This window comes from Pristiophorus japonicus, chromosome 1, assembly GCF_044704955.1.
Source record: "Pristiophorus japonicus isolate sPriJap1 chromosome 1, sPriJap1.hap1, whole genome shotgun sequence".
Taxonomy (NCBI): Eukaryota; Metazoa; Chordata; class Chondrichthyes; family Pristiophoridae; genus Pristiophorus; species Pristiophorus japonicus.
The window spans coordinates 15772992-15795098 of NC_091977.1; the positions used below are offsets into that span (position 1 = coordinate 15772992).

The 22107-nt window shown below is 46.7% G+C and overlaps 1 protein-coding gene across 4 annotated transcripts in view; it reads left to right on the top strand.

The window, feature by feature from the left end:
• The window catches only part of sh3bp2 (SH3-domain binding protein 2), a 169525-nt gene extending 156402 nt beyond the window's left edge, over nt 1–13123 (top strand). For all 4 annotated transcript variants that reach the window (XM_070877713.1, XM_070877721.1, XM_070877734.1 and 1 more), the window contains exons 11-13: nt 4338–4416; nt 4528–4587; nt 8292–13123. In XM_070877713.1, the coding sequence (XP_070733814.1) occupies nt 4338–4416; nt 4528–4587; nt 8292–8429 (277 nt within the window). In that variant the 3' untranslated portion in view covers nt 8430–13123. The remainder of the gene's footprint in view (nt 1–4337; nt 4417–4527; nt 4588–8291) is intronic.
• Nucleotides 13124–22107: the final 8984 nt, after the last annotated feature.

Consider the following 22107-nt stretch of genomic DNA (forward strand, 5'->3'; position numbering starts at 1 on the left):
ATATTGCAAAACGCACCCGACCCCATACGCTGACGCATCGCATGTGAGAACTAGCTTTTTACCTGGGTCAAAGAAAGTCAAAACACTGTTGGAACACAGAATGCTGCGTGCCTTATTGAAGGTGCGTTCCTGGGCGTCCCCCCAAAACCAATCGCACCCCTTCCTGAGTAGCACGTGGAAAGGCTCCAGCAGCGTGCTTAAGTTCTGCATAAAGTTCCCAAAGTAATTGAGTAGCCCGAGAAAGGCACGCAGTTCTGAGACATTCCGGGGCCTGGGTGCCAGGCGAATTGCTTCTGTTTTGGACTCTGTTGGACAGATTCCATCAGCGACAATCCTTCTGCCCAAAAATTCAACCTCGGGTGCGAGAAACAGGCACTTGGATTTCTTGACTCGTAGGCCTACCCGATCCAACCGCTTTAGTACTTCCTCCAAATTCCCTGCCCGTGATAAGTATGTCGTCTTGAAATACAACCGTCCCCGGGATGGACTTGAGCAGACTCTCCATGTTGCGCTGGAATATGGCAGCTGCCGACCTGATGCTGAATGGGCATCGATTGTACATGAAAAGGCCTCGATGTGTGTTGATGGTGGTGAGTAGCTTGGATTCCTCGGTCAATTCTTGCTTCATATACGCAGATGTGAGGTCTAATTTTGAGAAAAGTTTACCTCCAGCCAATGTGGCAAATAAGTCCTCCGCACTGGGCAGCGGGTACTGGTCCTGTAGGGAGACTCTGTTTATGGTAGATTTGTAGTCCCCACAGATCCATCAGGCTTCATGACTGGGACAATGGGACTTGCCCAGTCGCTAAATTCCACAGGTGATATAATGCCTTCCCGCAGAAGCCTGTCTAGTTCGTGTTCAATCTTTTCCCTCATCACATAGGGTACAGCTCTGGCCTTGTGATGGACTGGTCTAGCATCCTGTGTGATGTAGATTTTGACTTTGGCCCCTTTGGAAGTGCCCACACCTGGCTGAAAGAGATGTTCAAATTGCTTTATAACTGTTGAGCAGGAGGTCCATTCCTCTAATGACATGGCATGGACATCATCCCATTTCCAGTTTAGTTTTGCCAGCCAACTTCTCCCCAGCAGTGCTGGGGGGTCTCCGGGGACAATCCACAGGGGAAGTCGTTCACTGTCCCTTTGTGTGTGACAGAGACCATGGCGCTGCCGAGGACTTGTCCGATTTCTTTGGTATAGGTCCTTAGTTTGGTGTCGACCCTTGTGAGCTTTGGTCTGTCTCTTTTATGCGGCCACAGTTGTTCAAATTGTTGAGCGCCCATGAGAAATTGACTCGCTCCCATATCCAGATCCATGTTGACAGATATCCCGTTGAGTAGGACCCTCATCATTATAGGAGGTGTCCTGTTGTAGGAGCAGTGGCCATTGATCGTGTTGACCCGCTGTACATCGGTGTCCCGGGTACTGTCCCCACCATCTTCTGGTCTGCTTTCCGACCCATCCGATTCGTATACCAGCCGAGCTGCCGTTTTTTTGCACATGCGGGCCAAATGCCTGTATATTCACAATTTCTGCAATTAGCCTGCTGAAATCGACATCCCCTTGACGAGTGCCCACCCCCACACCTCAAGCACAGACTCGTTCCATTGTTCAAAGTGTTCCCAAAGAATGAGCTGCGTCTGGCTGATCTCTTTTGAGCTTCTCTCAGTTTGTAGTTGATGAGGTGTGGGTTGATGAGGTGTGAACGGCCATTCCTTTGGCCCTTAATGGCTTCTGCCTGCTGTCGGGAGCCTGTTCTTCCGGTTTTGTCTGTGTGTGGGGGTAGCAGCTTGTTTCGTGCTTTGAACTTCTTGTTCCGATATTTTGTTAGTTGTCGTACCTGCATTGTAAATCAACCTCGTTTCTTCTTCCCCTACCAAGAATGTCTGTGCAACTAGTGCTGCTGCCTCTAAGATCAGGTTCTTGGTCTCTATGAGCTTTCGGAATATGCCTGCGTGGCCTATTCCTTCAATGAAAAAGTCTCTCAGCATTTCTCTCCTCAGTTCATCGGAGAACTCACATAAACAAGCCAACCTCCGAAGTTCCGCCACGAAGTCGGGTATGCTCTGGCCCACACAATGTCTGTAGTTGTAGAGCCTGTGTCTGACCATGTGTAGGCTGCTCGCTGGCTTCAGGTGGTCTCTTACCAGTGTGCTCAATTCTTCAAACAACTTGTTTGCTGGTTTCTCGGGTGCCAACAGATCCTTCATTAAAGCGTATGTTTTCGAGCCACAGCTGGTCAAGATATGGGCTCTTCTCTTGTCTGCCGTATCGTCGCCTAACCAGTCTTTGGTTACAAAGCTTTGCTGGAGCCTTTCTATAAAGTCCTCCCAATTGTCTCCCGCATTGTACTTTTCATCTGATCCGTTGTTCGCCATTCTGCGGATTCTGTAATCCCGTAACTCGTCGCCACTGTAAAGTCCTGTCCCCTCAGTACAGATTCGCACGAGGCATGTAGTGAAGTCAAGGTCACTCTGGACCTGCACCTTTATTTCACAGCTCTGGAATGCTGCACTTGCCTGAGACCTGTCCTTATATACCTGTCTCTTGCAAGTGCACCCCTGGTGGTAAGGTATGCTGGTGGTTACAGGTCATATCTTATTACAGTCATGTATAGCATGTTAGGATACAGTTATGTATAATAATGTAAGATACATGACAACACCCACATTCCAGGAATGAATTAAAAAAAAACCTTCTTGTGCCCACATCCTTGCTGTTGCCTTATTAATGGGATATTGTTCCTCAGATGGCTGGCACCCTCAAATACCTCGTGCGTGTGCACATTTATGTTGTGTGCACACTGGCAGGCTATTTGACTATCGATGTCACCAGATCTTATCCTCACCACATGTAAAATATAAGATAAATAAAATATTCACAGCAGGACTCAATGGTCCACTGGCTGATCTTTGCTTTTCCCTAAAAGGAGCTAAGGCCTATTAGGCCAACTGAGATTGGCTGCCTCAGTACAGACCATGATCAAACCTGGGATATCCAATCCAGCAGAGAATTATATAAATTAGGCGATAATGCGGATGATAAAGGCATTGTGATTTGACATTTTTCTAAACATTGAAAAGGGAGCTGAATTGGGTTTAATAGATCAGTAGATTCCTGCTGAGTTTTTTTTTCCGTTCTGGGATGTGGGTGTCACTGGCCAGGCCGGCATTTATTGCCCATCCCTAATTGCCCTGGAGAAGGTGGTGGCGAGCTGCCGCCACGTTGAACCGCTGCAGTCCGTGTGGTGAAGGTGCTGTTAGGGAGGGAGTTCAGGATTTTGACCCAGCAGCAATGAAGGAACGGCAATATATTTCCCAGTCGGGATGGTGTGTGACTTGAAGGGGAACGTGGAGGTGGTGGTGTTCCCATGCTCCTGCTGCCCTTGTCCTTCTAGGTGGTAGAGGTCGCGGGTTTGGGAGATGCTGCCGAAGAAGCCTTGGCGAGTTGCTGCAGTGTCTCTTGTAGATGGTACACACTGCAGCCAGGGGGCGCCGGTGGTGGGGGGAGTGAGTGTTTAAGGTGGTGGATGGGGGGGCCAAACAAGAGGGCTGCTTTGTCCTGGATGGTGTCGAGCTTCTTGAGTGTTGTTGGAGCTGCACTCATCCAGGCAAGAGGCAGAGGCTTTGATCGACAAGCTCTTAGACGTTTGCAGCATCCAACTTTCCCACCACATTGGTGCAGTTGTGGGAGTCTGCAATGCGCAGCGTAACTTCCAGAGGATTTTTGTCTCCAGTTTAAAATAAATACTTTAAACATATCAGCAAAGCACAGGCAACCGACAGTGACGGCATTTCTTTCACATGTTTGTTAATTTGCTTCCCGTTCTCCCGCAGGCATTGACTGTTTGATGAAGCATAGTTCCATATGCATCAGGCATCCTTTGATAAAGTGATTATTGATCGGCAAGCCTTGAAAGTGAATGGTTGCAGGGGTTTTGGCTGTGCACAGCCTCACAGCCAAGGCCCATTCTGTTCTTGCCCATATGTGGCCACATTCCAGCTGAATGGTAATCAGGAGTAGCAACCCTGGCTGACTGTCCCCCCGTCCGTCCCCCCAAACCCCTCCCCCCACATCCATTGCCCTCCCACCCCCCTCAACCCCACTGAGGCAAATTGTAGCTCCACTCATGCTGTCCTGGCTGAGATTAGCTACGTCAACACGTGATGCCATCAGTCAGAATGTACTACAGGAAGCACGGAAGTTACAAGCCAGATTTCTCCAGGGCACAGTGACAGATACTGTTGAATAGGGCTGAGTTCACTTTTAAACAAAGTGCACAGACTAATGAAGTACAGGTGATCATACAAAAAAATCTTTCTCGTTTATTCCTAAAGGTTGTTCATATCTGCAAGTCCTGGCTCCGAACCAGCGAATGGATTGTACTGCATAAGGAATTCTGCAAAGTCAGGAAAGGTACCAGTCTAATAATTTGTACACGGTTATGCAATTTGCTCCAGTTACTTATATTTAATTACAGGCTGCTGTAAATCTTAGCCTTATTTTTTTTCCCACCTCTTGCAAAAGGTTTTAGTTGTATGGGATGATTCCGAGAAGAAAGTGAGGAACTACAGGATCTTTGAAAAGGTCAGTAAATTTTCTTTAAACATTGTCGCAGCTATATTATTATAAATGTGCCTCCCTCTCTGTCTGTTTCTCCCTCTCTCTCTCTCTCGCCCTCTCTGTCTCTCTCTCTCGCCCTCTCTGTCTCTCTCTCTCGCCCTCTCTGTCTCTCTCTCTCGCCCTCTCTGTCTCTCTCTCTCTCCCTCTCTCTCTCGCCCTCTCTGTCTCTCTCTCTCTCTGTCTCTCTCTCGCCCTCTCTGTCTCTCTCTCTCGCCCTCTCGCCCTCTCTGTCTCTCTCTCGCCCTCTCTGTCTCGCCCTCTCTGTCTCGCCCTCTCTGTCTCTCTCTCGCCCTCTCTGTCTCTCTCTCGCCCTCTCTGTCTCTCTCTCGCCCTCTCTGTCTCTCTCTCTCGCCCTCTCTGTCTCTCTCTCTCGCCCTCTCTGTCTCCCTCTCTCTCTCGCCCTCTCTATCTCTCTCTCTCTCTTACCCTCTCTATCTCTCTCTCTCTCTCACCCTCTCTCTCTCTCTCTCGCCCTCTCTCTTTGTCAGCTGTGGCACAGTGGGTAGCACTCTCGCCTCTGAGTCAGAAGGTTGTGGGTTCAAGTCCCACTCCAGGAACTTGAGCACATAAATCTAGGCCGACACGCTAGTGCAGTGCTAAGGGAGTGTCATCTTTCGGATGAGACGTTAAACCGAGGCCCCATCTGCCCTCTTAGGTGGATGTAAAAGATCCCATGTTTCGAAGAAGAGCAGGGGAGTTATCCCCGGTGTCTTGGCCAATATTTATCCCTCAATCAACATCACACTGAAAGCTGATTATCTGGTCATTATCACATTGCTGTTTGTGTGAGCTTGCTGTGCGCAAATTGACTGCCACGTTTCCCACATTACAACAGTGACTACACTCCAAACGTACTTCATTGGCTGTAAAGCTCTTTGAGACGTCCGTTGGTCATGAAAATCTATCTTTCTTTACAAATGATGGGTAGTAAGCCACATTTTCTGCTTTGGTTCTGAATTCCGTTTTTATGGCAGTTCAGTAGCATGCGCCACCCGGTGGCCGGGAATGGTTCTGGACGAGGGGCGGTTCAGGATAAGGGAGTTCTGGATAAGGGAGGTTCAAGCGGTACATTAGTCACATGTAGCTAATTGGGAATCCAGATGTGGCTAATTGCATTTTTGATTAGTAAACAAAAATGCGTAATAGACTGTCATGGGGCATGTGATCTCAATGTTCATATTCAAATGATGTATGCATGTGAACTTTAACCTTTCTGTTCGCTGGTAAAACGGTCGGATGAAAAGCAGAGTGTGCGAGTGTTTATCGATCGTAATGTGTGCTTTACTCCCTTGGTTACTGCTTATTGGTTATCTGTTAAAATGGTGTGTAAAACACGGGTTAACACACCAGACCTCAACACTATGGAAATGCTGGCGACATTAAAATGGGGGAGCAAGAGCTGTCATCGTGGTCAGGACCAATCGGCCAGGCCAGCAGAAAGGAAAACGCAACCAATAATGACCAGCTCCAACAGGGTTTGTCATGACCACAGGCAAGCTACATCCAACCATGTTCTGGATGGAGAGCGGGGGATTATCTGATTGTGCAAATCAACATTCTCAGCAATCACTCCGTGGACAAAAATCTAGAAGCTGCACTAAGATGCACCATGCCTGATAAATTCATGTCAGACTTACAAAATTTGGTGAAAGACAAAGACTGCAAAATTTCGTACTGAATGCTGGTAGATGTCTACGAACAATGAAGGACAGGTGAAGACCATCTGGTACATCCAGCCTGTCCCATACAATTGCGATACCTTGTGTATCACAACATAACCGCTCCACCCCACCCGAAACCATGGGATCTCCTGGGAGAGGCAAAAAAAACAGATAAAAAAACCCCAGGCCAATTTGGGAAAAATAAATCTGGGAAATTCCTCTCAGACCTATCCAAGCAATCGAAACCAGTCCAGTAGATCACTCTGATCTTGAATTCCCTGCAGTATCTACCTTCTGTAAGAGGTGATCTCCGCTCCAGCCAGAAACAGGTCCAGATCTCGCTTGAAGGAATTCAGTTTGTTAATATACACGTGGAATACATTTACCTGTATTGTGTGTAAGGTATTATCTAATAATATTAGTGCATGTGGCTAAAACGGTGTCGCCATAGCTACGACTGAGACTAGTCAGCAATTCCTATTGAGCAACACTCGTCTAGCTAGGTTTCCCACAAGCTTCAGTTCATCCAAAAGCACCACAACCCATGTCTTCACTCATAATAAGCCAGACATTTGCGTAACTCCCGTCTTCTCCAAGTTCCATTGGCAATTGTTTCAGCTACCTCGTCCCTGTAAACGCCCTCTGCTCCTCCAACACTGCACCTCTTCTCACTCAATCCCCTCCGCCACCAATAGCCACTCATTCGGCAATGTGACTTCTGTCCTCTAGAATTCGCTACCCTTTGCCTTCCCAACTCTCTCCCTGCTTTCAAAAACTTCCTCCAAACCCTGCTCTTTGACTTTGCTTTCTGTTCCAAGCCTCGACTCTCCATTCCCCTCCACTTTCCACTGCTATGCCGTGTCCACACTTTCATCCTTATTGTGAAGCGCTTTATGACAGCTTCTTTCATATAAGGAGTATAGAAACCAGATATTGTTGAAAAATAGGATTAGTTAATGGAATAATTGCTCCTAAAGTTTTTCTTCCTTTCCTGCCTGGCCTCCATTTGGTAACTGCCATAGTGACGTGATTGTAGCGCTGCACACATTATGAGGAATCATGGGTGCAGATTGGAATTCCGTAACTCTGTGGTACAATATCCCTGTTGGTGTCTCAAGTGTTGGACATGGGATCAGGATTGAGATTGTGCCCTGGGAAAAAGCTTAGCAACTACGGTCTGCCATAGATCTAATCCACGTTTAAAACTCAGCATGTACATTCATATCCGTTCATGACTTGTATTCAGAGGTTTAAGGCAACGCCATAGAAACATAGAAAATAGGTGCAGGAGTAGGCCATTCGGCCCTTCGAGCCTGCACCACCATTCAATATGATCATGGCTGATCATTCCCTCAGTACCCCATTCCTGCTTTCTCTCCATACCCCTTGATCCCTTTAGTCGTAAGGGCCACATCTAACTCCCTTTTGAATATATCCAACGAACTGGCCTCAACAACTTTCTGTGGCAGAGAATTCCACAGGTTCACCACTCTCTGAGTGAAGAAGTTTCTCCTCATCTCGGTCCTAAATGGCTTACCCCTTATCCTTAGACTGTGACCCCTGGTTCTGGACTTCCCCAATATCGGGAACATTCTTCCTGCATCTGACTGTCCAGTCCCGTCAGAATTTTATATGTTTCTTTGAGATCCCCTTTCTTGCTTCTAAATTCCAGTGACTATAAGCCTAGTCGATCCAGTCTTTCTTCATAAGAACATAGGAACAGGAGTAGGCCATCGAGCCCCTCGAGCCTGCTCCGCCATTTAACAAGATCATGGCTGATCTGGCCGTGGACTCAGCTCCACTTACCTGCCCGCTCCCCGTAACCCTTAATTCTCTTATTGGTTAAAAATATAATAAGAACATAAGAATTATCCTACTTGTATATCATGGAGCTGTCCAGGAATGCAGCTGGTCATTATTTATTGCCTTTTACTATATCTGCATTCCTTCTAGCAGTAGAGAGGGGAGGAAAAAACTGTTCTAAATACCATTCTTGTTTTCTTATAGGAATCCAAGCTCTTTCTCGAAGCCGAGATAAAGTTCACGAACCTCACAAGCATGGTTGAGTTTTACTATAACCACACGCTCCCAATCCATCACAGTCTATTTCTTAAAATGCCTTACGGCTTTAAGGACCAACTATGACGTCAACTCTTCAACATGCCGGCTTGACACAGAGGTTCTTTTTAGACTTGACAAGACAATTTAAAGATATAAACTACACATTCAAAGTTTGAAGACTACTTAAACAATACTGTTTTAGAAGAAGGCAGAAGGAGAGAAGGAGCAGAACTGTAGAACATTGCATGGGTCGTTGTACCAAGGAGATCTGGAAGAGCTGTAATATCTCACTTTCATATCACAGAAATTTACAGCAGGCAAGGAGGCCATTTCGGCCCATCGTGTCCACGCCGGCCGACAAAGAGCTATCCAGCCTAATCCCACTTTCCAGCTCTTGGTCTGTAGCCATGCAGGTTACAGGGCACTTCAAGTGCACATCCACTTTTTAAATGCGGTGAGGGTTTCTGCCTCTACCACCCTTTCAGGCAGTGAGTTCCAGACCCCCACCACCCTCTGGGTGAAGAAATTTCCCCTCAAATCCCCTCTAAACCTTCTACCAATTACTTTAAATCTATGCCCCCTGGTTGTTGACCCCTCTGCTAAGGGAAACAGTTGTTAACCTGTGGAATTCCCTACCGCAGAGGGTTGTTGATGCCAGGTCATTGGATATATTCAAGAGGGAGTTAGATATGGCCCTTACTGCTAAAGGGATCAAGGGGAATGGAGAGAAAGTAGGAAAGGGGTACTGAGGTGAATGATCAGCCATGATCTTATTGAATAGTGGTGCAGGCTCGAAGGGCCGAATGGCCTACTCCTGTACCTATTTTCTATGTTTCCTATCCACTCTATTTAGGCCCCTCATAACGTTATACACCTCAATGAGGTCTCCCCTCATCCTCCTCTGTTCCAAAGAGAACAGACCCAGCATCTCCAATCTTTCCTCTTTATTCAAAACTTTCCTGCACTGACCTCCTGCATATTTCTGCATGGAAAAGATTGCTTGAACTCTGATTTGTTTTTCTTCTCTCTCCTGGTCGTGAAGCACTCAATTTCTGCTCAGCGCCCTGACCACACAGCCAAGATTGGGGGGCGGGGGGGATCTCTAAGGGGAATCGTGGGTGCTACGTGAGCTCTTCTAAATCTGCGGCACAATGTGCAGATATTGCCAAACGCCCACCTCAAGCCCTCAGATTGTTATAAATGAAGTCACCTTTTGAGCACCGAGCGACCCGATCAGATAGTTATCCTATATTAGACATTTCTTGAGGCTCTTTTGTATTTGCCTCTGGAATAGACACCTTTAGGATATTTTTTTCCAGAATATCAATGCTTATAAAAAAAATAATTTCAGGATGGAAGAAAACTTTTGAGAATCTTAAAGCATTCTTTGGTTTGCACATGGTGAAATGACTGGAAGGTGGGCTATATTGCCACCATCACCAGATCTTTGCAGATTCACCGTTATATTTTAGTGAGCATTTTTTGCTTTCCTTCTGAAATTATGGTACAGGCCATTTGGCCCATCTGGTCTGTGCTGGTGTTTATACTCCACATGAGTCTCCTCCCATTCCATCTACCTCATCTCAGCCGTTCAGCATATTCCCTTTTCTCTCACTTAGTCTCTAGTTTCCTTTTGAAAGCATCTGAGCTGTTCGCCTCAACCACTATCTGTGGTAGTGAGTTTCACTCCTTGAATAAAGACATCTTTCTTCTTTCCCTATTGGATTTATTAGTAACCATCTTATATTTATGGCCACAAGTGGAAACATCCTATCCACATCTACCCTGCCCAACTAAATCTTAATTTGAAAAACCTCTATTGGGTCACCTCTGAGTCTTCTCTTTTCTAAAGAAAAAAGCCCCAATCTCTTCAATCTTCCCGATAGCTGTTCTATTATCATTATAATAAATCATAGAGTGAATCATAGGAATTTACGGCACAGAAGGAGGCCATTCGGCCCATCGTGTCTATGGCGGTGGCATCAATAGCAACTTTGATGGTCACATTTTTCCAGTGTCATCCCTCAATCACCAGAGTTATTAATTAGTGACTTCTAGGTTACTAGTCAACTACCATAAGCACGAGGGTGTAATACCCACCTAAAGACCGCTGTAGCTGTCTACTGGAGAGCACCTGTCTATATTCTGTGCTGGGAAATTGCCCATTATTCAAGGGGGATGGGAGAATTTCAAAAATAGAGAGGAGAGAATTTTTTTTGTTTCCTCCTGTTTTTTCTGTCAGTTTTTCTCCTTTACCTTTGAAGCCAGTGATTCTTTGCTTGAGTACTGTTCCCTCTGCACAACATCACGTGCTATTGCATGAGCCTCGATAATGAGTGTCAAGCCTGCTATTCAAACATGGCCGAGCCTGTCTTCATCCGACATCCACATATTCTTTGACAGCACCTCTACCACCCAGAGGGACAAGGGCAGCAGGCACATGGCAACACAATCACCTGCCAGTTCCCTTACAAGTCACACACCGTCCTGACTTGGAAATATATCGCCGTTCCTTCATCGTCGCTGGGTCAAAATCCTGGAACACCCTCCCTAACAGCACTGTGGCAGTACCTTCACCACATGGACTGCAGTGGTTCAAGAAGGCGGCTCACCTCCACTTTCTCAAGGGCCATTAGGGTTGGGCAATAAATACCGGCCTTGCCAGCGATGCACGTATCCCATGAACGAATTTTTTTAAATTGCAGTTTCCAGGAGCGATCACTGGATAGATTTTCTACATCCTAACCTAGGGGCACGGAGGGGTAGAACATGCAACCCATCTGTAGGGGTCATCTATACTCACTGCCTTAACTAGCGGAGCCATTGTGGTGTCCTGGAATACTGCCTGATTCATGCTGTTCTTGGAATAAAACAAAAATACTGGTCCTAAAATTACATTGCATGATAATCGCGGGCAACACTTGGCACATTTTCCTGATATTCCCCTCTCAGTATTTTAGCTACAATTATGGAGAGAGGAATGTCAGGTGAACGTGTTAACCATTTGTACAGCATAGAAACATCGAAAATAGGTGCAGGAATAGGCCATTCGGCCCTTCGGTATCACACAATGTAATTCCAGGGCCTAGAATCTTTGGATTTGGTATAGAACTACTGTTGCATACCTCCGAGGGTTCAACCGGGGTGGGGTGGGAGAAAAATTAATCTTATATTTTTACTGGTGCAGAGCTTGTTTCAGTTATTAATGGTGTTAGAGTTGTTCAGTTTTATTCATTCACTGAGCATTTCAAAACGAATGTTCTAAAAACCAGACAGCTAATGTAAAGTACTAATAAGAGTCCTATGGTTTTAATTGCTGATGAAATGCACACACACACATACACACACACACACACCCCCTGACTGAAATCCTCAGCTTCCTTGCACAAAGTCATAATCAATTCGGGAGCATTCTGCATCGAACGGTGGCTGGGGGCTTGTTTTCTGATCCTGTCACTGGCACTGCCCTCTGCTGTTCACAACTCTGTGTATGTCGCACCTAAGGTTAAAAAAAAACAGAAAACATTGCAAATACACGGCAGGTCTGCAAGCATCTCAAAAAAGAGAAGAGACAGGTTCATGCTTCAACATCAACAACAAAGAGGGACCCCCGCCCCCAATCTCATTCAAGGGGACAGTAGCACAGTGGTTATGTTACAGGACTCTTAATTCAGAAGCCTGGACTAATGATCCACAGACATGAGTTTAAACACTCATGACAGCTGTGGAATTTAAATTCAGTTATTTGAATAAATTACATAGAATATACAGCACAGAAAGAGGCCATTTGGCCCAACCAGTCCATGCCGGCATTTATGCTCCACTCGAGCCTCCTCCCCTCTTTCCTCGTCTAAATCTATCAGCATAACCCTCTATTCCCTTCTCCCTCATATGTTTATCTAGCCTCCCCTTAAATGCATCAATACTATTCGCTTCAACATTCCCTGTGGTAGCGAGTTCCACATTCTCACCACTCTCTGGGTAAAGAAGTTCCTTCTGAATTCCCGATTGGATTTCTTGGTGACTATCTTATATTGATGGCCCCTAGTTATGCTCTTCCCCACAAGTGGAAACATTCTCTCTGTATCCACTCCATCAAAACCTTCCATAATTTTAAATCTGGAATTAAAAAGCTAGTATCAGTCATGGTGACCAGGAAACTATCGGATTGCCATTAAAAACCCATCTGGTTCACTAATACCCTTGAGGGAAGGAAATCTGCCGTCCTTACCTGGTCTGGCCTATATGTGACTCCAGACCCACAGCAAAAATGTGGTTAACTCTTAACTGCCCTCTGAAATGGCCTAGCAAGCCCTATTCAGTTGTATCAAACCGCCAGGAAAACCTTCACCACACGGACTGCAGCGGTTCAAGAAGGCGGCTCACCACCACCTCCTCAAGGGCAATTAGGGTTGGGCAATAAATGCCGGCCTTGCCAGCGATGCCCACATCCCGTGAACGACAAATACAATGCCGATGAAGCTGCTGCTTACTTTCAGGATTTCATGTGTTTATTCCATACCTCGTGTCCGCAGTTTTCCCGTTTTAACTATAGCAGACCTGGTGAGGAGGCTGAATGAAGTGTATAGAACGTGCTGCGTATTTCTTTTGGGAAGTCTCTAAATACACCACAAAGCTGGGTTACAGTAGTATTAAACGTTTTAACTATATTACATTTATTTAAAAGTGAACTACATTAAGGACTGATTTATATGTGAATAATTTCCAATTATACATATGTACATTTTCTAAATAATTTGCAATAAGACTTTTTTTTATGCGAGTAAACTATTTTTAAGATGTGTTTGTCTGGAAAAAAATATTTTATCCTGCCAGTTGCCAATGGTTTGTTGAACTTTTTTCCCTTAAAATGTATAATTATTCTCCTCTCCAGAGTAATGGCAGACCATTCGAATTGCAAGGGGTATCACAGCCTGAGCCAACCCTATCTGTGATATCTTTACTCAACAACTCAAGCACACACCCTACAAGATGGCTCCTTAACAGAAACTGTCATCATGTGACTTTGCCACATGACCTTTTATTGTTATCACATCGGTAGTTGCAATTACATCAGTAGTCCACTAGGCAGAGCTCTATTACACAATTGTCATCCGACAGGCACCAGCGTTCCCGCTAAGTCGCGTGGCCGATGAGCGGTCTGGAGTTCCCGCGCAGGCCACTCACTGGCTTTTATCAAGGAAGCAACCCCGCATGCACAAAAATTTCCATGGGCCGCGCACCCAGTTAAAGGGACCACGCACGAAAAAGAAAGAATTAGAGGGAATATTGAAGGGCACACTTCCAGTGGGACAGCAAACAAAAGTGGGAAACCGCGGGTAATTTTTCTCTCCTTTGTCTGGCACAATTGAGGCCACCATCACGACTGAGCACAGGCCAGGGATCGGGCCGGAAGACCTAGCTGATCTCCATGGCTCGGCTACTCTGTGGCTTAGCCAACTGAGCCAGTGGGAGAGCGTTTTCTTTCTTAACAAGTGTCAATAGCATCCATCATGTCAGACCATCTTCCTGAAGCTGCCGTGCTGGAAGTAATGGGTTTCTGCCAACAGAGGCAGGCTAGATCATTCGAAGCAAGCTGTCAAATTGCAACTGCTACACTCATTTTCTAAATGGCAGTAAAGAGGGCGCTTGTTAGCACTGCACTGTCAGACCCAGCCTTTAATTCATTCCTGCCCAGTCTTCAACAAGGCGGGAATCCAGCTGTGGTTTTGTGTGGCATTCGGGTTTCAAAAAAATGGAGAACAAAAATGTTCACATTTCCCCACAGTATGTTGTTGGGCCAGACACGCCCCTTGCAGCTCGCAATATTTCCTTTTGTTAGAAGAGCAGAATATTGCAACTGGAAAATTTAATGAATGGGCTCCCTGCCAGTCTTGGAAAATACACTGAATAAAAACAGGAAATGTTGAAAATGCACACTGAGTTAGCCAGCATTGGAAAGAGAAAGGAGCCAGCATTTGAGAGAGGTTAAGGTTTGGGTGAGACCCTTCATCACAACATCCCAAAATGTTGATATGTCTTTTGAGATATTGACTGATCCGCCCTGAATAACCAGCATTTTCAGTTTTTATTTCTGATTTCCAGCATTGACAATTATTTTTTTTTTCCTCTATTTTTTGGGTTCAAATTGTAGCGCGCCATGTTAGTAAAGCTTGTGTTAATATTTTCAGATGAGGTTCTCTGCCCACTATTTTATCAGAGGTGTAAACCGACAGTTTAACACCTTTGTTTGAGATAGCAGAGTGCGTTCCGTACTAACACTGCGCAGTGCAGTTTGTTCCATAATTGATATCTGGTAAATATCTGACCTCAGTTATGGAACAAACAAACTGCTATCAAGAGCGAGCTGAGCGCAAAGGCTATGGGCCCCTACAACATCCCGGCTGTCGTGCTGAAGACTTGTGCTCCAGAGCTAGCCGCGCCGCTACCGAAGCTGTTCCGGTACAGCTCCACCAATCACAGGACAAATCCAACCCAGCCAGTTACAGTCTCATCAGTCTACTCTCAATCATCACCCAAGTGATGGAAGGTGTCCTCGACAGTGCTATCAAGCAGCACTTACTCACCAATAACCTGCTCACCGATGCTCAGTTTGAGTTCCGTCAGGATCACTTGGCCCCTGAACTCATTACACTCTTGATTCAAACACGGACAAAAGAGCCGAACTCTCGAGATGAGGTGAGAGTGACTGCTCGTGACATCAAGGCAGCATTTGACCGAGTGTGGCATCAAGGAGCCTTTGTACAATTGAAACCAATGGGAATCAGGGGGAAAACTCTCCACTGGCTAGAGTCATACCATCAAGGAAGATGGTTGTGGTTGTTGGAGGTCAATCACCCCAGCCCCAAGACATCGCTGCAGGAGTTCCTCAGGATAATGTCCTAGCCCCAACTATCGACAGACGCTTCATCAATGACCTTCCCTCCATCATAAGGTCAGAAGTGGGGATGTTTGCTGATGACTGCACAATGTTCAGCCATTTGCCACTCCTCAGATAATGAAGCAGTCCATGCCCGCATGCAGCAAGACCTGGACGACATTTAGGCTTGGGCTAAGAATTGACAAGTAACAGGTGTGCCACACAAGTGCCAGGCAATGACTATCACCAACAAGTGAGAGTCTAACCAACGCCCCTTGACATTCAACGGGATTACCATCACTGAATCCCCCACCATCAACATCCTGGGGGTCACCATGGACTAGAAACTTAATTGGACCACCCACATAAATACTGTGGCTACAAGAGCAGGTCAGAGGCTGGGTATTCTGTGGTGAGTGTCTCACCTCCTGACTCCCCAAAGCCTTTCCACCATCTACAAAGCACAAGTCAGGAGTGTGATGGAATACTCTCCACTTGCCTGGATGAGTGCAGCTCCAACAACACTCAAGAAGCTCGACTTCCTCCAGGACAAAGCAGCGCGTTTCATTGGCTCCCCATCCACCACCTTCAACATTCACTCCCCCCCCCACCACCAACGCACCGTGGCTACAATGTGTACCATCTACAAGATGCACTGCAGCAACTCACCAAGGCTTCTTTGACAGCACCACCCATGACCTCTACCACCGAGAAGAATAAGGGCAGCAGGCGCATGGGAACGCCATCATCTGCAAGTTCCCCTCCCGAGTTACACGCCGTCCTGACTTGGAAATATATCACCATTCCTTCGTCGTCGCTGTGTCAAAATCTTGAAATTCCCTCCCTAACAGCACTGTGAGAGTACCTTCACCACACGGACTGCAGTGGTTCAAGAAGGTGGCTCACCACCACCTTCTCGAGGGCAATTAGGGATGGGCAATAAATGTTGGCTTTGCCCATATCCCATGAATGAATAAAAAAAAGAGAAAGGTCACCATCATCATCATCATCATAGGCAGTCCCTTGGAGTCGAGGATGACTTGCTTCCACACTGAAATTACTTCTACAGTCTCTGTCACAGGTGGGGCAAACGGTGGTTGAAGGAACAGGTGAGTGAGGTGTCTGGGTTGCCGTGCACTCTTCTGCTGTCAGCACTTGGCTTCAGCTTGCTCTCAGGAAAGAGACTTGAGGTGCTCAGCATCTTACCGGATGCTTTTCCTCCATTTTGGGCTGTATTGGGTCAGGGATTCCCAGGTGTCGCAGGAGGCAAGGAGGCTTTTGAGGATGTCCTCTGCCCACCTGCGGCTCGTTTGCCGTGTCGCAGCTCCGAGTATAGCGCTTGTTTTAGGAGTCTCGTGTCTGGCAAGTGGACGATGTGGCCCATCCAGCAGAGCTGGAATATTGTGTACAGTTTTGGTCTCCTAATCTGAGGAAGGACGTTCTTGCTATTGAGGGAGTACAGCGAAGGTTCACCAGACTGATTCCCGGGATGGCAGGACTGACATATGAAGAAAGACTGGATCGACTGGGCTTGTATTCACTGGAATTTAGAAGAATGAGAGGGGACCTCATAGAAACATATAAAATTCTGACAGGACTGGACAGGTTAGATGCAGGAAGAATGTTCCCGATGTTGGGGAAGTCCAGAACCAGGGGTCACAGTCTAAGGATAAGGTGTGTAAGAGAGATGTGAACCTGTGGAATTCTCTACCACAGAAAGTTGTGGAGTCCAGTTCGTTGGATATATTCAAGAGGAAGATAGTTGTGGCCCTTACGGCTAAAGGGATCAAGGGGTATGGAGAGAAAGCAGGAATGGGGTACTGAAGTTGCATGATCAGCCATGATCATATTGAATGGCGGTGCAGGCTCAAAGGGCCAAATGGCCTATTCCTGCACCTATTTTCTATGTTTCTATGATCGAGCGTGGTCAGTGTTTCGATGCTGGGGATGTTGGCCTGAGCGAGGACACTGACGTTAGTGCGCCTATCCTGCCAATGGAATTGCAGAAACTTGCAGAGGCAACATTGGTGGTACTTCTCCAGTGTTTTGAGGTGCCTGCTGTACATAATCCATGGCTCTGAGCCATATGGGAGGGCGGGTATCACCACAGCTCTGTAGACCATGGTGGTAGATTTGAGGGCCTCGCTGAAGCCAAGCGCCACAGCGGAGCAGTGCATGGCAACCCAGACACCCCACTCACCTGTTCCTTCAATCACCATTTGCCCCATCTGTGACAGAGACTGTAGAACTCATTTCTAGTGTGGAAGCAAGTCATCCTCAACTCCAAGGTTCTGCCTTTGTGGACCATTTCCCACATCTCAGGAGCCTCTTATCAACAAAGGCAGACATTGCTGCGGAGATTCAACATCTCCTCCAGTGTGTCAGTGAAGACCAGGCCCTCAAATCTACCACCAAGCTCATGGTCGACAGGGCTGTAGTAATACCCGCCCTCCTGTATGGATCTGAGGCATGGACGATGTATAGAAGGCACCGCAAAATCCTGCAAATCCTCTGGGAGGACAGGCGCACCAACATCAGTGTCCTCGTCCAGGCTAACATCCCCAGTATTGAAGCACTGACCACACTCGATCAGCTTCGCCGGGCAGGCCACATAGTTTGCATGCCAGATACGAGACTCCCTAAGCAAATGCTTTATGTGGGGCTCCTTCATGTTAAATGAGCCAAAGGAGGACAGCGGAAACGTTATAAGGGCACCCTCAAAGTCTCCCTGGTAAAGTGCGACATCACCACTGACTCCTGGGAGACCCTGGACGCAGACCGCCCGAGGTGGAGAAAGTCCATCCGGGAGGGCGTTGAGCTCTTTGAGGCTCGACGCAAGGAGCATTACGAGGCCAAGCGCAGGCAGCGGAAGGAGCGCGCGGCAAACCCGCCCCACTGACCCCTTCCCTCGCCGAATGTCTGTCCCACCTGCGACAGGGTCTGTGGCTCTCGTATCGGACTGTTCAGCCATCAAAGAACTCACTTTGGGAGTGGAAGCAAGTCTTCCTCGATTCCGAGGGACTGCCTATGATGATGATGTAGACCAGGAGCTTGGTGCTGGGTCTGAGGTCCTGGTCACCAACCTGAAATGTTAACTCTCTCTCTCTCTCTCTCTCTCTCCACAGATGCTGCCTAATCTGTTGAGTATTTTCTTTTTTAGTTCAGATTTACAGCATCTGCAGTATTTTGCTTTTGGTTGAGGGACATTTATTTGGCTGAAGGTGGACAAGAGTTTTAGTTCTGTCCCTATCTATTTTCCTCTGTCTTCTCTGTCTTCCTGAAGGCATTAATTCCTTGCTGTGGACAGATCCATAGGTGCCAGTGCACTCCACTACCTCGCCCAGTGGCCATTGTGCATCTGTGAGTCTTGACAGCGTCAGCAGTGTAGCTGACAGCAGGGGGAAATGGGTAATCGCAGCAACACCTACCTGTCTCACCCGACGTCCACACTGCACTACCAGTACTGGTCACTGCATCAGGATCAGGAACCCTGGCCCATTTTTCCTTCTCAAAAGCATGAGCACCGAGGTCAATTGCAGTACCTCTATTGCTGGCCTGAAGTAAGTAAGCAGAGTTTGAGGACTGAACCTGGGACTTTGCTGATCTGTAGAACTTGGCTGCCCTTTAGATGAATTCCCCGAGCCACAACGGGTGGGAGGGGGGAGGAGGGGGTTATTAAAACAATGCACGAGTTGGCTGAAGATAAAAAACAGAATTGTGATTTTTTTTTTTACAAGAATGTTGCCAGGACAGGAGAATTTTAGTTACGAGGAAAGATTAGATAGGCTGGGATTGTTTTCCTTGGAACAGAGAAGGCCAAAGGGAGATTTAGTTCAGGTGTATAAAATTATGAGGGACCTAGATCGAGTGGATAGGAAGGACCTATTTCCCTTAGCAAAGAGAAAATTAACCAGGGGGCATAGATTTATAGTAATTGGTAGAAGTATTAGAGGGGAGTTGAGTAGAATGTTTTTCACCCAGAGGGTGGTGGGGGTCTGGAACTCACTGCCTGAAAGGATGGTAGAGGCAGAAACTCTCATCACATTTAAAAAGTACTTGGATGTGTACTTGAAGTACTGCATCCTACAGGGCTACTGACCAGAGGCTGGAAAGTGGGATCAGGCTTGATAGTTCTTTTGCGGCCGGCACAGACACGATGGGCCGAGTGGTCTCTTCCTGTGCGCAAAGTTCTATGATTCTCAGAGAAAGTGGGTAAAGGAGTAAAGTGAGAAGAAAAGTGGGTGGGATTGAGAACAACCGAAAAAGAAGCAGGCTTTTTTGGGTCATTGATGGCACTGAGTGGCATGTCCAAACACTTCCTACAAATACTGTCCCTTCCCATTGCATATATTGACACATTCCTGAGGACCCATTGTTCCAGGGCTGCCCGAGGGAATGCAGTGGCTGTCATTTCAAGAAATGTTTAAATGGTACACAGCAGCAGAAATAACGAGCAAATAAGTGAAAAACTACAGGAAACCCAGAAATCCAAGATCAGAAGCAGGAAGAATGTTCCCGATGTTGGGGAAGTCCAAAACCAGGGGTCACAGTCTAAGGATAAGGGGTAAGCCATTTAGGACCGAGATGAGGAGAAACTTCTTCACTCAGAGAATTATGAACCTGTAGAATTCCCTACCACAGAGAGTTGTTGAGGCCAGTTCATGAGATATATTCAAAAGGGAGTTAGATGTGGCCCTTGCGGCTAAAGGGATCAAGGGGTATGGAGAGAAAGCAGGAATGGGGTACTGAAGGATCAGCCATGATCATATTGAATGGTGGTGCAGGCTCGAAGGGTCGAATGGCCTACTCCTGCACCTATTTTCTACGTTTCTATGTAGATCAGCCATGATCTTATTGAATGGCGGAGCAGGCTCAAGGGGCCAAATGGCCTAATCCTGCTCCTAATTCTTAAGTTCTTAAATCTGATGGAGAAATCTGGAGACTCCTTGGATCTGTTGTGTATTCTTCAGCTGTCAGGATTTCCTAGTTTGAATGTGAATACTTGCAGAGAGGCTCTTTGTGAGTGTGCCAGCAAGCAGATTGCTGCTCACACTTCCTACCACAGTATGGTCCATGGCACGTGAAGGCTTAAAAACTTATATATTAAAATAAAGAAATGGGAGGTGCACAAGCTTGTGGAAATCTGGTGGCCTTTTTGTGAGTAGCGTGCATCCAATTGGAATAGATAATCTTCATGTCAGGTTTCTCTGGAGTTTAGAAGAATGAGAGGGGATCTCATTGAAACATACTCGATTCTGAGGGGGATTGACCGGGTGGATGCTGGGAGGTTGTTTCCCCTGGCCGAAGAGTCTAGAACTCAGGGTCACAGTCTCAGGATAAGGGGTTGGCCATTTAAGACGGTGAGGGTTGTGAATCTTTGGAATTTTCCCACCCCAAACGGTTGTGGATGCTGAATTGTTGAGTATATTCAAGGCTGAGATATAGGGCCAGACTTTCCATAAAGGCCCTCAACACCCAGTTGCCCGCTGAGAAGCATCGCTAACGCTCGGCGAAAGAAACGGGCGGGAATTTGCATTTTTAGGGAAATGGTGTGTGGAAATGATCGCCCGGCGAAAAAAATCGGCGGTGCACACTCATTCTCGGCGGTCTCTCGGCGGGTCAGTGGAAAGTCAGCCAAATGGGCAGGTCATTACCGGAATGGACAGTAAGTGCAAAAATTTAGGCCGAGGCTGTGGTTGGGCCTACGGACGGGGGGGGGGGGGGGTGGGGGGGGAGAACCTAAATTTAAAAATTATCGTTTAAAAAAAAACACATTCAATGCATTCCCAAGACAGTTTTAAGCCTAATCGCCATGGTAACATTTTAAATAAATAATTAAATAACCTTTCACTTACCTTTCTTTGCAGGGCCCCCCGCCCCTTACCGCCCTTTAAAAGCAGCTTTTACAGGGCGGGTCTCTCGCCGATCTGGATGCCAGCGGTTGAAGCCCAAACTTATGTCCTGGCGGTTATTCTTGGCATTGCACGTGAGCAGTCTGGTCCCGGCGGGCGACTTCTGATGTGGGCGACACCAGGTTAAAAAAAAACTTGCGTGCAAACTCTCGCAACAACAGCTGCAACGCCGAGAAAATCGCCAACAGTGAAGCCGAAAGGCTGGCCCATAGATCTTTGGAGTCAAGGGATATATGGGGATCAGGAAAGTGGAGTTGAGGTCGAAGATCTTATTGAATGGCGGAGCAGGCTCGAGGGGCTCCTGTTTCTTATGTTCTTATGTTATTTCCAGGTTCATTAGATTATAGAATTTTTTTAATCCTTGGAAAATACTTTTGTTTAAATGATAAGGTCGTTTAAGAGAACTAGCTTGGAAGGATTGCTGATGTTGGCAATGCACGTGAGCAAAATAAATATGCACAAAACAGACGAGACAAGCTTTCTTAATAAGCTGCTGTTAATAATGTTACTTCTTCGTGACCAATCAGCTCCCTCACAATAAAGGTCTGCTCAGGGTCCACTCTCAGTCGTGGATTGGTACCTGTGATCCCACACATGGATACTGATTTTGAACTTACCACTATAACAGTTGACAATAGGAGACAGTTTCTGCAGAAAAATAAACTTTTGAAGCAAAGGACTATTTTGATAGGGCCTTTCAGAAGCTGCCTTTGAACAGTATTTCCTGATTTTTTTTTTTTGCTGGACAGCAATAAGCTAGTGAGCAGCACTATATTCCAGCTCATCTGTCAACCTTGCATAGCCTGAGAGAAATCCCAAGGTAACTGGAGCAGCAAGTTTGCCAAGAGCCAAAGGTGAAGGGGATGTAGGCCACACATGGCCCTGGGCCATATGATGAGTAATGGTGATTTGAAGGATTAATTGTTCCTTAGGAAGGCCCTTTCTTGTGCAACTTATAAACGTATTTGTG